Consider the following 15,213-nt stretch of genomic DNA (forward strand, 5'->3'; position numbering starts at 1 on the left):
CCGTGCTATATTTGTATACACTATCTTCACCCTAAATGAGCTGCATACCGTATCTTTATCACGACATTGCATGAAGTATTATGCGTACTGTGCATTTCTACTATGTACCCTGTCTATTTCGTTAAATTGCAAATCATTCCATACTCTATCTCTGCAGCTGCTCAGCTTTAGGTTCGATTTGGATGGAGGAAAGCTCCGTCTCCTGTAGATCATACCACGTTGCTTTATATGGTCAATATGAACGAACATTGATGCATTTGTTTTACTATGTGGTTCCTCTCTGATGAAGTGCATACGGAATACATACTCAACATTGAAACTAACGTTAACCGGAAATTGCACCGGTATTCAGGACTGCGAAAGAGATGGAAGGTAGGGCATCTTGACAACAACTTGGCGACGCTGCCATGGCTCTCAGCCCATTGATATCCATTGAAGGAATGAATGTATTAAACTTAACTTCCCGCTGACCATTGCGCCTGTATGCGGTGGCGAGATCAGGTATTTCTGATAAACAACTCTTTATAATGTTGAGAAGAAATTGTTTTCAAAGGGCACTTGGCATTTAGTTATATGTCGCTTCTTGGCTGTCGCAATTCACTTCCTTCCGGTGACAATGAGTCTTCATTTTCGCAATCTTCTTATCTCTTGCTTTGAGAGCGAAGACAAAGGAGGGTTTGGATTCTGCGCTTCTGTCTTGATAGGGGCTTGGGACTCCGCTAATTCCGGCATTGTTCTCCAGTAACGACTTGCTTCTTCATCCGGTATCTTGATAGTTATCACTGGGCTACCAATAACTCCAGGAATTTCTTTGGCTTAAGATATCTTCTATATTTTCCTGCACCTCTGTTTATTCCAATCACCCGCCTTGCTCCCGACGAGGACGATAAATGAAGAGGAACCAGCCTAAGATGAAGAATATCGCAACCAAAAACACGTTACCCATCGCGCTGCTAACAATTGCACCGGTATAATCGCGAGCCATGTTCGGTGTTGCTGATGATGTTGCCGTTGGGCCAGGGACGAGGGCTGTACATCCGTCTATTCTATACAACTCCATGAGGTATTTTAGATATTGCCGTCGCGGCAACTTGGAGCACCGGAGATAAGCAGAGTTGGCCAGCAATGTCGTTGATACCGTATACGGATATATGGTTACTTTAAGATATACGGTGAGAGTGAGAGATAGTGTATATTGCGAGTAGAGTAACGCTGATGACCTACTACCAGGTCATGTAGTAGGCCATAGGAAGGGGGAAGATTGAATGCTAGGTAGAAAAAAGTGTCCACTACCGGCAAACCGCCGGCGGGGTTAACAATTTGGAAGCTACTATGGTTGACGCTGCGTCCGAGTTCTGTATACGTCCCGTTTGGGCATCCGTTTGGCCCGTCAAATGATGACTGGAAATTCCAGCAGTTTTTATCCGTGAACGTTGCGATGTTCAAGTTAGATTCCACGAGAATAGGTTGCAAAAATATCAACATCAAAGCAAAAGCATGTCTCCTAAGCCCGGATGGTGGTGGAAGTGGCAGAGGACGGCGTATGATACCCATCATCATATCCAACTATTTTGAAATGATGATCAGATCCGCAAACGAGGGTGACAAGAGAAAAATAGAGGAGAATTTCCCGCCCACCCCCATACAGCACATACCCATATCCATAAAGCAATGCTTAGGACATTGTATGACAAGAGAAAAGAAAAATGAAAAGCCAGTGTCCTGAGGTGATGCTCCACTTCATTGGCTGTGTGTTTGTTATACATACACAAGTTATTCATAGCCTAATTGATAGACATGATTTCACATTCGAGGCTAGACCAGTGATCACCGTAGGTAGTTCCGCCTTCTCTGAGGGGAGAATTTATTAATCTTCATTGGCCATTTTTACTCCTGAAAGGGTGCTATGACTCTTCTGCCGCCAGGTGGCTCAGCGCCGTTAAAAGTAACAGAGCATGAGCCTCTCTTTTCGCTATATTTAGATATTTTTGGCTGGAAGAGAGACACTTGATGATGTGGCCATCCCTTCAGTATTCACTTTCGTACTCCGTACTCTTCCCCGTAACTGAATCAGAATATTGTACTCCGTGCCATAGTAAAGCTGGATGCTGGTTGATATTGGCAAGGCGGTGACCGAAAGAAGGCAAGAGGCTCTTTTTTTGCCCGATGAGCTTATTTGAACCAACACATCAGGTTGAGGTTCTTTACTCCACGAAACAACGTCTCACCATGCTCAGTATGATTGATACCCCGTCTCTTTATTTAACCACATCGGATTTAAGATGTAAAAAGAGGAGCAGGGTGAACGTCAGCATTTCACCTGTTATTTATTTACCACGCCCAAGTGGAGAGGAATGGAATGTAGAACACTCTACATAGACAGGGCTAGCTTTTATCTAATTCTCCTTTGAAAAGTAACTAGAAGCTTTCATTTCGAGGTCCAGAGAGCTAGAGTATGCATCCCGCTTGCTTATGACCTTACTGGATGCGTACTACTTATTACTTGATCTCGAATATGGCAATGTTTATTGCACAATGCCAACTCAATATGAAGAGACATTGCTCCGATCCTATTACTTGAACATATTAATGGCCTATGTGTAATCTGCTAGCTATGACTTCTTATGGAGGAAGATTTACAACATTCAAAACCTCATTCAAAACTCGGCCGCAAAGGACATTTGTTGCAGCATTTCATCGAGCCGTTTATGCCCAAGGTACTTCGCATCACGTAGTACTCCGTACATCACAGTACATAGTATTGTACCATATCAACGTAACCTCCGTACTCCTGAAGCCCGCCTCACCATTCAGGTCCCACAGACTGTTTAATGATCCTTACAACAGGCCAAACCGCGACACCTGGCCTATACAACTAAACCAAAGGATCTTCTCCCGCGATCTTCCCACACGTGTATAAACTTACCCAAGGAGATATTTTCCGCCAGCTTTATTCCAGCTACGCTTGGAACGATTGCTGGTCGCTAATCGATGCATGAATTGTTGATATACTCCGTAGTTCTTGGTGAAACTTGAGATCTAACAACTATTTCTTCGGAGAAAAGGAGAAGTCCATAAATGTCAAACAGCCTCCGTTTTACTACGTCATATACCTCTAACGGAGTACATTATGTACTATGTAGATGAGTAGGTTCTTTCAAGATGGCTCTGAAACGTCCTAAATTCGCTAGATAGAATGGGGATGGGAAACTAGCGTTAGAGTGTTACATCGAAGCGATGATTTTGTTAGACCTTCCCCTACCCCTTTTGATTTGCATTTTACTAACAATTCTATAGACAGGCCAAAATTTTCAGCATATTTTTAGGTTTCATCTCTCAAATTTAAAAGAAATCAGTTTAATAATGCAAACAATCGAGACCGATAGGCGCGCATTGTAATTGATGACACATAAAACTACCACGTAAAGGCCTAAGACCTTCCAGTTGTCGTAAGTCCCCGAAGCTATTACCTGAGCTATACTTTGCGCTGCTGACAGTATGACAAAACCATCACGTACTTTATGTAGTGGCGGAGTACCGAGTAACTGGTATCACTGAATTGGCCTCACAAGCGTGTGAGAGGCCTCTTGTCGCATTTTAGTGGCCTTTTTCGGGAATCCCGGTACTAGTCGTGGTTCATTAGGGTACCTACATGTAGAGGGGTAAAAATACAACAGTATGTATGTGTTTTGGGGGTATATATATAATAGCACTGGGACCGATTCCATCATAGACGGAAACTATCGTTCCCAGACGTTTGGATACATCCACATCCTCCTTCATGGTGGAGCAGCACCGGTCCGAATGGGGGGAGCAACGTAAATCCAGAAAATGTCGCGGTTCCCTACGCCCCCCAGATGACGGTGATGAGTATAAAATACCTCGAGTAAAACCAGATATGGTGTCTCTAGCATGCTGCAAAATCAATATTAGCGGGGTCGGAAGCAAAACTTGATGAGCACTTACCAGGCCATATGGAGGTAGATTCCCCAAGTATTGGCAACTCTTCCTCAGTTGCTGAGTATAATATGGCACGGAGGGTCAGAGGACATTGCAGGAGAACCGCGTCCACAAAGTGGATATACGGTAAGCTCTAAGTAGAGAACAGTGTATGATGAGCGTTCAAGTATTATGCTCCATTCTGTTTATCAAGTTGATGGAGAGCCGCTGGTGCCATTGCTGCTGCTGTTAGTGTTGCTAGTGCCAGAGATGTAGACTCCTCCAACGAAGCTCAGATGAGGCGGATGAGTTGGCCTTTGCGCTTCAAAGTCCGCAGGGCAACAGACAAAGCTAGGTGCTTGTTGGTGAAAAGTCGCTGGGCTTGTCTTACAGCAAGATGGCCGTCAAGATGGCTGTCAGAAAAGACATTACCCTTTCAGGCCTAGCAGCTGCTTACATACACAAACGCCCGCTATACCGGATCGGGAAACCTGGTTGTACCTACGGCGGACTCCGAACTAACCATCGCGATAACTTCATAGTCGAGCCCTAGAGTGTCTCAGATGATAAACAAGCCTTGCAGAGAGCATGAATTGATAATCAGTCCCTTTCTCCGTCGAGATCCAGGCCCTTTTGCCCTTTAAAAGGGATAGCATTCGCGCGTCCGCGTCCAAAGCCAAAAAAAAAAAAGGGAGGATTCGTCTGTCGGTTTAAGAAAGAATTTTAAACCTCGGGAGAGGCTGCGGATTACGATCCGGGGGCTTACGGAAACCATATGCGGTTCTTGTTGCTGCCGAGGGGATGGTAAAGACGACGGACATTTCAATGCTTCCCGTGCGAAGAGCAAGCTTCTGCTTATTTATTCCAGTGCCATAATCATTGTTAATATTCTTTGTTCATCCTGTGGACAACAGAGCTTAGAGTTCCAACGGTTCTACGGAGTCCCTGACCCTGTCGGTTTTTGCCGTGCCTGCATACCTGCTGGCAGTTCCGGCTTGACGGAGAGCTACTTCTGCAAGGTCGAAAGGAGAGCTTCTCCATGCAAGGCTGTGTTGCTTGGGAATCCAAACAGTATTGGTCTTAGCGCCGCTTAGTGGCCAGTCAGGAGTGAGTGGCATGCACCAGGGGTTTCTCCAGGATGGGATGAGGTATCCGTGTGATGGTCACAAACTCCAGGCGTGTGCGAGCTGATGGGCGCCAAAGATCGCTGAAGGCAACTTGGCTGTCACATTCTCCAAAAGTCAGTGTAGGGGCTGGCCGCAGGGAATAACTTCCCAAGCTCAGGTTTTGCCCCCTAACGGCTGTTTGTAATGGATTCCTTTCAGGCCCCAAAGCCCGTGCGAATCGGAGATGTGGACCAACTAAAAGAGAAGAATTCCTTTTGCAGCTTCACCCGCTAACCATCTGATCAACACGCCCAGTTCTGTCTACAAAGTGACCAAGCAGTTTTCCTCCCCTTCTTGCATGCATCGAGGTTACTCATATGCACTACGAGTCCAAATTTCTCACATCCAGGAGGTTTTGTTTCTTCTTGCCCTTCTCCTTCACTGCTGCCAGGCCGAGTCCCTTCCTCAGTTCAACGGCCGTTTTAACCTTGTCATACCAGCGTTGCTGTCACCTACACCTCTGCCCCTCTACTTCCACAGCCAGATCGAGCCCCTTTGACATTCAAGTGTCACGTCTAACACTCCCTTTTTTTCTCTTGGTTGATACATGCCCCGTTGAGAAGTCGTGGTTGAGTGGCACATCTCCTGGCAATGGACATATAGCCCTGCTTGTTGACAGTGCGTGTTGTCGATGGAGTTTCCAGGTTGATAACCACGCATGGTTTCGTACTGGCGATGCGTGACTACACTTGACGAACGAAGATGTTGAAAACCCCGAATAATTCACAAATGGACGACAAATCCCCTACTACCGTCGGCTCTCGAAGGGGGGTGCGGCTGCCGCCAATTCAAACAAACAGGAACTCGACTGTTCGTGTTAAACCGCCTCTCCCAGAGGAACTCGATAGCGATACATGGGCAAACCGGGTCCCTCTACGTCCCAAGTCTCACGGATTCACTCTAAAGAAACTGTTTACTAGAACAAGACCTCATCCCCTACCCGCATCAAGCAGAAACCCCCAGACGCCTGCCACAGCACCTCCTGATCAACTACGAGTCACCAGTCCTCTGTCAAGAGCAACTCCGCCGATTGCCAGCGTAAATGCTACCCCGATATCAGTTAAATCTTCAATTCAATTTCCCCTTCCCAATGACGACAATACACTGGCCGGCGAAGTTACGGGAGTTGCATCATCACTGGATCCTCCACCTCTATTCATGGTGTACCCCCAGGCTATAAAGTATGCAACGCTTCCGTGCCCTACTTTGTCTACAGAAGAGATCTTGCGTCGCAAGTTGCGCCGGGATTTAAAAGCTGGCAACGCCAGGGACCGGTCTACGGACACCGATAGCAAGAGTGATGGTTCTGGGGCCAATGGTGTTATTAAAGTGAAGAACTGGCAGAAAGGGACGAGATTACACGCCAGGAGCCAGTCTAGCCAGCCTAGCGGTATGAAGTGGTCCCAGAAGATATTTATTCTGTTAGCGAGCGGCCATCTACTTCAATATAGTGTTGATGGCAACTTTGATCGCCTCCCTGAAGAAGTATTAACTCTGGGAGAGAAATCAGTCGCTTTTGCATGCGATGCTATTCCGGGAAAGCATTGGGTTCTACAAATATCGCAAACTCAAGAAGACGTTGAACCGAGCATGGAGCCGAAGAAGACAATATTGGATCGGCTTCGACGTACTAATACAGAGCCACGAAAGCCAACAAGCAGCTTCTTACTGGTCCTGGATAGCGCGGAAGAACTGGCCTCCTGGCTCATGTTCGTCCGGCGTGAAATACAAGGCCTTGGGGGAAAGGACTATTCCTCCGAAGCTCCTGGGCTCAATCAGTTCCAACCTCCACAAACGACCCATCAAACTCATGGGGACATACGAAACAGCATGATAGACCAGACTCTGTCGCCCACGTTGAGCGTAAGGGACAGCCAAATATTCGTTCCTGGGCACCTTGAAGATGGTGTGAAACCAGAATGCCAGAAATCTATACACCAGTCGATTGAGGTGCCCTCACCATCGTCTTTGGCAAGTGCACCGGAACTTGACAGCCTTAAGCGTAACTCTAGGCTATCTTGTGTTTCTATTGGGACTCGAACCATGCCAAGTTCCCAATCATCATCTTCATCCGTTACGGCTAGAACGACGGCCTCCAAACCCCCAGGCGTAGAATCGCCGAAAATTCCACGCAGCCCTAATCGGGTTGCAAGTGCTGATTTAGGGGGTCGGAGCAGGCCTAATATCGGCTCCTGCGCTAATCTAGAAGATGTTTTCAGCGATACGCCAGACCTACCACCCCGAGCCGAAAGCCGCATCCCTTCAACACCAAACTTTAGCCATCCTATTCTCAGTAAACGAAATTCGATTGCGACTAGCCCTAAGACGATCTCTTTTCCACTCGACGGCAGGGCATGTCAGAGCCCTATTTCACATCTTATTCCCACTTTTGAAACTGTCGATGGCTCCAAACTTGATGAGCTCATTAATTCTAATCAGGCCCCACGCCCGGGAAGAAGGAAAAGCGTTGGTGGCGGAATACACGAACCTGATGAGGCCGACAGTTTCGCAGGAACAGACAACAGTCAGGAACTGGAACTGGACCACGATGTACCTTCTTCATTCGTGCGTTCGTCAAATCTCCAGCGTGTCTCTCAAGTACGCAGATACTCATCGGATGGCATTCAAAACGCCAATCCTCCGCTTTCTGAATACCGACCGGCCCTGTCGATCCTCGAGGACGACCCATTAGATATTCCCAGCCAACCTTCAAGACTTCAGTCAAGGAATAGCCCACGTGAGGTACGCAAAAGGCCACATAGTTTGGGCCCCAGGGCTTATACCGAACCCAGAATTAGGACATGTCGGAGTGTCCGCCAGTCAAGCCCCAATCCGGAGCCCAGTCAAGAACCGGTCCGGCGCCAACGGTCTATGACTACGAAGTCGTGCAACAGTAGGAGGTCGTCCCTGACTTCTCTTTCAAGTAGGAAGAGCATGCCACATATTCCACACGGCCCTCCTCCTGCTCCACCTCCGACTTGCCCGTTACCAGAGGTCCCGCCAGGTATATTCCCCGAGTCGTCTCCGTGTGAAGCATCACGGCTTAGCATCATTAGCTGCCAGCCGCTGCCACAAAAAAGCGCCTAACGTCACTTTAGCCCCCAGTAGACGAACGATAGAGATCGTCGGGGGATAGCTGTGCACCACATATTATGTTTAAAACAAAAACAAATTCCAAAGCTGGCCTGCATATTTTCCTTGCCTTTTCTTTTCCTGCATGTGTTATTGTTTATTCTTTGAAAGCATTGCATTGTTTCCTGTTAATCCTGCTGGTTCGATCCTGTTGAGTAATTCCTCATTATCAATAACCATCTGCCAATATGGAGGAGGATGCTACTCACGATACCCTCACTACTCTTTGATTTGTTCAGGATTCAACAGCGTGTCTCATTCGCTCTCTGATTTGATTGGACATATAACCGCATATATGTACTATAGCTCGCCCACTATATTGAACCATATACCCGATGCCTACCTATATCTTACGTTCACGCCATTCGAAAGGGAATAACTCCAGTCTAACTGATCCCAATACCAGAACCCCCGAGCCCACTCTTTGACAGATATCCTCTCCTTGCGTCTACTATGCCAGTTCACACACATCGACACCCAGCGTCGTTCAACCCCTATTTCTTTGCCTTGTCTTTTTATATAGATATACTCTATATATCCTCCCTTCTTTTGCTTTTTCCTTCCTTGGTCTCTTTTTCCTCCTCGGATACCACTGCTAAGATGATGATATTATCAAAACGGAGTCGCAGGGGAAACTTAGCTGGCAACACAGCTTCTACCCAGAACCCATGATTTCATATATTCCTTCTTTTTTTTTTTTTTTTTTTTTTTTTTGGCTTTTGTTAATCATTTCGGCCCTTGATTTGATCTTGCACTATGGCACTGTATAGATTGGTCTCTCTGTCTCTCACTCCTTGTTATACAAACAATACCATATCTATTACATACATTTTCTTCTCTACACATTGAACTACCGGACTTTGGTAGTTCACGAGAAACTATGTATCATGCCTGCACGGATTGGCATGAAATTATATAATGAAGATGGGAAGAGTTATGCCGGATTTATTTTAGGGTAATTATTCATACATCGTAACATATAAACCAAGCCCTCAAAAAAGAAATTGATGTAAAAAACATGAAGAAGCGAAAGAATCGAATAGGAGTCAAAGGCAGGTGGAGGCCAAAGTTGGATGAATAATGATGAAGCAAAAGAAGCGGGTTGATATAAAGGCAAGGGATGGGTATATGGAAAAGTTTTCTTCATTTTAGCAGTATTACTTCGAACATCAAGATTACTCTTCCTCAGCGTCTTCTACACTGGCAGCGAATGCAGGTCTGGCGGGTGAATGCTCGGGTTTGGCCTGCTCTGCCGGAGCGGCGGGCGCGGGCGGGTTGGCTGTGGCAGGGGCCTTCTCGGTGGCACTCGGAGCAGGGGCAGTTGTGGACTTAGACGGCTTGGATTTGGAAGACTTCGACGTTGAACCATCTGTTTTCTTGGATCTCTTCTTTTTCTTGGTCTGTAGAATGAAACAAGTCAGCCACTTTTTACATCCCGGAAAAAAAAAAAGGAGCTGCCCTGAACACGCGGGGTAATAGTAACATACCTCTTGCCATCCCCATACAGGTACGAAGCTCTCGAAGAAGCCAACATCCTCAAATAGATTCGGGAAGAGCCATAGACCGGGTGAAGCGACGAAGAAGGTGACCGCGAAGAGTATGAGGCGGAAGATTGCCATGGCAAAGAACAAGCAGAGTAGTCCCATCATGCCAACACTGAGATACCAGACACCCTGTCTAAGCATGACAGGCCACAATGGGAACATGACAACGGCCATGATAGCAGCCAGGACTCCGGCTGCCATTGCCTTCTGTTTCCATTGAGGTCCTTCATATAGCCAGACGTAGTGCGACATGGGATTCGTATCTTGGTGTTGTTGTATGCGGACAGTCCAGAGGCCCTTGACCCTACCCTTCTTGGACGGCGGTTTAGCGTGGTTATATCCTTCATGGGGATCGATCTTGGAGACCTTCAAGGCAAGGAGAGACATTGGTAGAAGTCTGAATGCGTTTTCGGCGGAAGCTAGATCGGTGACAGGTGGCAGGTTGGATTTAGGCTTAGCGGACGCTTTAGCATAGGCGGGAGATTGGAGTGCCCGCAATGCTCGTTTAACTATGACATATTAGCAATCGATCTCTCCCTGATATACGGTGCCCGCGGGGGTTTGTTGGGGGGGGGGGTTACCTTTGAACAGCTCCTTTCTTCGTCCATCCAAGATACAGACTCTAGGCTTCAGGTTCTGTGCCTTCAGAAATTGCGCCACAGCGATACCTCTTGGGTCCGGTGGCGCTGCGGAGTTCACAGGCACTTGTTGCTGTTGCTGTTGCTGCTGAGGATGCTGGTGTTGTTGGTGCTGATGCTGAGGCTGCTGTTGTCCCTGCTGGCCCTCTTCTTGCTGCTGCTGCTGCTGCTGCTGCTGCATCTGGTGTTGCCTCAAGGCTTGAGCCTTCAGCCGGTGAATGAACTGCTCAGTAGTAAGACCTTGCCTAGCAGCCTCTGCCGCGATCTGCTCTCGCTGCATCTTGCCAAATTCCTCGACTGTCATTCCTCGTCTCTGCGCTTCCGCAGCCATCTGCTGCTGCATCATCGCAATCTGCTCTGGAGTTGGACCTGGGGCGGCCATGGTGACGGAATCCTCGACTTATGCGCTCCCCCCAAAGATATATAAAACAGCCCTAAAGACGGAGAGTCACAAAATGGCGTCCGTTGGACAAAAAAACTGATGGCCGCTTCAACGATGCATATAAATTTGGAAGTTCAACAGTGGCCAGATCGATGATTACGAAAGCAGGTCACGTGGTATGCCTTCTCCGGACTTCGAGATCGGAGAAAAAAAAAAGCATCAAGCAGCATCAACTTGCAGCCAGCTTCAGCAAGCCGCCGACTCCAGCGTCTACCATGGTCAATTGCTGCTTAGACTGGCTGATCCGTAGAGGTTGTTTGAGAGTTGCTCATGCGGAACTATATACCTGATAAGAGTGCCTCCCTCCTCCCGCCATGGAACACCGTTGAGCTGGTATGTCGTATAGCTAGGCAGATAGCTGTTATATTGTGCTGAAATATGCTAATTGTCTCTCTATTCTACAGTCTCAGAGAGATGTATCACTCCAGATACCTCTTGACCATGTAACGTTCCCTGCCGTGTCGCTTTCTGCGGCCTGTTTTGGTGCAGGGTTGTATGAGGACGATGCGGCGAGGAAGTGCATATCCAACCTTCTGTCGGTTGGCTACAGACGCCTATACGTGGATGTATATTGGTCGCCTACGGGGGGTTTATGGGGGTTTTGCCCGATAGACACTTTTGGCGCTCTTCCGACTCCAAATACCCCAACCGGGACGTCGTCCAGAGACCCTGTGTCAAGCAAAACGTCTGCCTCCCCAACTTCAACTTCAATGGCTGCCGGTGCCAGGAAAAGGGATCAGATATATAATCTGGGGCCTTATTCATGCACACAGTCACTCGGCATATCCTCCCTTTCAGCCATACTCGAAGAGTACTTTTCAAGCACTGCAAATACCATAAACGCAGAGATGTTGTTTTTAATCATCAACATGCATGCTGCCGCTTCACCTGATTCTCCAGAAGAGCCTCCAGAAAAGCCTAGCTTGAAGGACCTTCCTTCTCCACCGAATCTACTTGGCAGAGTCTTGGAGAGATCGCTGGGAAGTTACATCTACAGCCCTCTTAAGCTGATGGAAAACCGCCGTAATCTTAATGAGTCATGGTTTTCCGTCTCCCCGCCTCATCAACCCATTGCTGAATACTTTACAACGACGGTGGATGATAGAAACCATCTTGTCACAGCTAATGGATGGCCATCCACTGGTTTCGCCGTTCTGGCTCGAGCTACGAGGCTTATCCTGGGCTGGGGCACCGTCGACCCTCAGATGTCAGCTTACAACTTCACAGGAGACCAATTGGTATTTTCGCCGAACTCACTCGAATCCCACATAGATATCACAGTTGACTCCGCTGCTAATCTCACAAATGGTTGCCTCTATGACCCCGGTACGACAGCCTTGTCGGATGTTGACCGCCCTTGGGCTTTGGCAGCACTTCCTCAACGGAACTCGTCGGATGAGTTATCGTTGTTGACTCGGCAGTTGGTATCATGTGGTATATCACCAGTTGTTAACCATACACTCCTTAACGTGACGGCAGATAATGACATTAGTCCTTATCAAAACGTATCTTATTCTGCTACTTGGACTTGGGCCAAAGATGAACCCCTCAACTCCACCGGTTCAACGTCTTCACAAACAAAAAACTCGTATCGATGTGCGGCCATGGATGCGGCATCATCAGGTAGATGGCGCGCACATGAATGTACTGATGAATTTCACGTCGCCTGTCGGGTAGGGAATTCACCACATGACTGGATTATATCCGAACGCACAGCTACCTACTTCGATGCCGAAGAGGCTTGCCCGGACAATACCGTATTTTCTGTCCCTAGAACTCCATTAGAGAACATCTATCTCTATGCAAAGCTTGATTCGCAGTCTAATCGTACCGAGATAATCTCACCCGATACTGACGACAACTATAGCGACCAGATGCTGTGGATAGATTTCAATTCTGCCGACGTACCTGCCTGCTGGGTCACGCATGGCCCGAAAGCGCAGTGTCCATATGAAATAGACAGTAACGAAATTCAAAGGAGGGCGATTCTTGTACCTACAATCGCGGCCATCATCGTTCTTATTGTCACTGCTCTAACTTTGTTTGTTAAATGTAATGCTAATCGGCGAAATTCGAGGAGGCGAAGGGTCATTGATGGATGGGATTATGAAGGAGTACCCTCATGATTTTTATGATTGTAAAACATCGGTAAATCGTTCAAAATTGGCGTTGTTGTACATCTAATATATATTACATATCTATGTATACATTGACTTCTCTTCTATCCCAAAACATTAAGCATATCGTCGACCAGAGCAAACTTCTCTCGAGGCTTGCCCCTGGCCTGCCCACGCTCTTTCTCTACTCGATCTATCTCCTCCCAGTCCTTCCAGCTGGTTGGTCGCAAACCGCGCTTCTCAGCCTCAGGACGAACACCGTCCCATCCAAGCCCTGTGCTCTCTTCTCCAGCCCTTGAATTAAGGAACTTCATTTTATCACTCCCTCGATCGCGATGTATCTCCCTATCTGCCGCAATGGCATCTGCAGTGGCAAATGCATCTGACATTGTTGAAGCAATGACTCCCGTGGGGCCACGCTTGACCCATCCTGCACAATACACACCAGGGACGTGAGCCGGGAGACCGTCATTGGCACCAGATGACGACACGGTATTTAGAACCCTCCCCTGTCCATCGTTGGGTATTAAGCCACGAGAAGTATCGAACGGAACATTAAGCTCTTCAAGCCCTGGAAGTGGGCACGACTTGTATCCTATACTCCGGAAGCACAAAGCTGCCGGCATATCTATATGAGCAACTTTACCATCCTCTGCTATAGATGGAGAAACAGACGCGGTAGGCGAATAGGGGTCAGCCGGATCTAGTTGGTTCCGTGTGAATGTAATATGTGATAGACGACCGGCGTTTTCGGGTGAAGAGTGGAATGAGTGAGGAGAAAGGAGAAAGTCAAGAGACCATTGCTTGGCTGAATTTTCAAAGGTAGTAGTGGAACCTTTGGCTAGGAGTTGGATGATTCGTTTCTGGGCTCTTGGAAGCCCGGATATGATTGAGTCGGGGGGCAGGAGTTGTTTGGGTATAGGTTCAAAACCAGTTGAAGGCAGCTGTATGAGCTCTCGAGCCTCTTTGATGGTGAAAGCAGCCTATATTTGAGTGTTAGCAGAGAGAGAGAGCTATCAAAACAACTACTGGGAGAAGAGCTTGCCTGCATTGGTCCACGGCGGCCAACCACCCTCACTCTCTTAACCCTGCTTTTCGCAAGCACTTCAAGAGCATGTTCGCACATGTCTGTCTTCCGTAGAGCATCCACATCGGATAGCAACACTCTTGCGACGTCAAGGGCCACATTTCCCTGTCCAATTACAACAGCATCCTCTCCGCTCGCCAGGTCGGGCAGCAAATTCCTATGCTCTGGCAGCCCATTATACCAGCCAACAAACGCTCTGGCAGAAAATATCCCCGAAAGTGTTTGCTCGTTTGGAAGCCCTAGCCTACGATCTTTTGAAGCTCCATAGGAGAAGAGGATGGCATCATAATGCGGTTTCAGCGAGCTCAGCGAAAGGTCACTACCTAGCGCGACGTTGCCAATAAAATTGAAACGCGGCGATGTCGCAACTTCGGTGAATTTATCCTGGCAGTTCTACAGCCGATTGAACGTTAGCTATGAAGTCGCCGATGGATCACATTTTGCCTACCTTGACTTCGGGGTGATCGGGAGCAACGCCGTACCGAACAAGTCCGAATGGCACTGGGAGTTGCTCGTACATGTCTATGATAGCTTCCGGTACTTTCGACATCAGCCTATAAGCAGCGTAGAACCCAGCCGGTCCAGATCCGACGACCGCAACCCGAAACGGCCGTGATGATGATGGCGCAACATTGCCGTAGTGGGAACGGTTTGTTGAGCGGTTAAGACACCGGTTAAACAATGAAGTAGACCGATAACACGGCCTATGGCGAATTAGAAATGACATTGTTATCCTAACCGCTGCTCCATCTTGTTCTGTAGAATATTCAGCTCGTTCTCTTCCTTCTTTGCTCTCTGAGTTCTCTTTTTACTATTAATCAGATAAGACGCGCCAAGACTGATAATCTAATCTGATCAGATTTAGTCATGTGACTTTGCATCCAAAGAGCTCCAACTTTGCGTGGCACTCATATAGGTATGAAGAATAGTATATTTCTTCCTTGTTGATGCATGGATATCCAAGATTACCGCATATTCTGCTAACTAAAGATTCTGCAAGGGCTGTACTTCTATCGATGGGAGAAAAGGCAGGGAAAACGCCCCGGCTAGAGATATCTACTAAACTGTACGTAGACGACGAAACAGCTAGTAATACCGTCTTCTATCCCGAATGAATCATTCTTTTCTTTGATATAATCAATGACAAT

At 47.5% G+C, this 15,213-nt stretch overlaps 5 protein-coding genes across 5 annotated transcripts; 2 read left to right on the forward strand and 3 right to left on the reverse strand.

Annotated features, from left to right (window-relative positions):
* Positions 1–1,155: 1,155 nt before the first annotated feature.
* MCYG_04381 (uncharacterized protein) lies at positions 1,156–1,554 on the reverse strand (the record flags this gene model as incomplete). Its single annotated transcript, XM_002846598.1, has 1 exon — positions 1,156–1,554. The coding sequence occupies one exon, from the start codon at positions 1,552–1,554 to the stop codon at positions 1,156–1,158; it is 399 nt and encodes a 132-aa protein (XP_002846644.1).
* A 4,280-nt stretch (positions 1,555–5,834) lies between these two features.
* MCYG_04382 (peptidase family M20/M25/M40 protein) lies at positions 5,835–8,192 on the forward strand (the record flags this gene model as incomplete). Its single annotated transcript, XM_002846599.1, has 1 exon — positions 5,835–8,192. One exon carries the CDS (start codon positions 5,835–5,837, stop codon positions 8,190–8,192), a length of 2,358 nt encoding a protein of 785 aa, XP_002846645.1.
* A 1,220-nt stretch (positions 8,193–9,412) lies between these two features.
* On the reverse strand, positions 9,413–10,801 carry MCYG_04383 (translocation protein SEC62; the record flags this gene model as incomplete). The annotated part of the gene is made up of 3 exons (XM_002846600.1): positions 9,413–9,637; positions 9,725–10,290; positions 10,363–10,801. The coding sequence occupies 3 exons, from the start codon at positions 10,799–10,801 to the stop codon at positions 9,413–9,415; spliced, it is 1,230 nt and encodes a 409-aa protein (XP_002846646.1).
* A 330-nt stretch (positions 10,802–11,131) lies between these two features.
* MCYG_04384 (lectin C-type domain-containing protein) lies at positions 11,132–12,987 on the forward strand (the record flags this gene model as incomplete). Its single annotated transcript, XM_002846601.1, has 2 exons — positions 11,132–11,194; positions 11,266–12,987. 2 exons carry the CDS (start codon positions 11,132–11,134, stop codon positions 12,985–12,987), a joined length of 1,785 nt encoding a protein of 594 aa, XP_002846647.1.
* Positions 12,988–13,082: 95 nt separating this feature from the next.
* MCYG_04385 (FAD-dependent pyridine nucleotide-disulphide oxidoreductase) lies at positions 13,083–14,792 on the reverse strand (the record flags this gene model as incomplete). Its single annotated transcript, XM_002846602.1, has 4 exons — positions 13,083–13,573; positions 13,625–13,961; positions 14,057–14,458; positions 14,514–14,792. 4 exons carry the CDS (start codon positions 14,790–14,792, stop codon positions 13,083–13,085), a joined length of 1,509 nt encoding a protein of 502 aa, XP_002846648.1.
* Positions 14,793–15,213: the final 421 nt, after the last annotated feature.

This window comes from Microsporum canis, genomic scaffold, assembly GCF_000151145.1.
Source record: "Microsporum canis CBS 113480 supercont1.4 genomic scaffold, whole genome shotgun sequence".
Classification (NCBI taxonomy): domain Eukaryota; kingdom Fungi; phylum Ascomycota; class Eurotiomycetes; order Onygenales; family Arthrodermataceae; genus Microsporum; species Microsporum canis.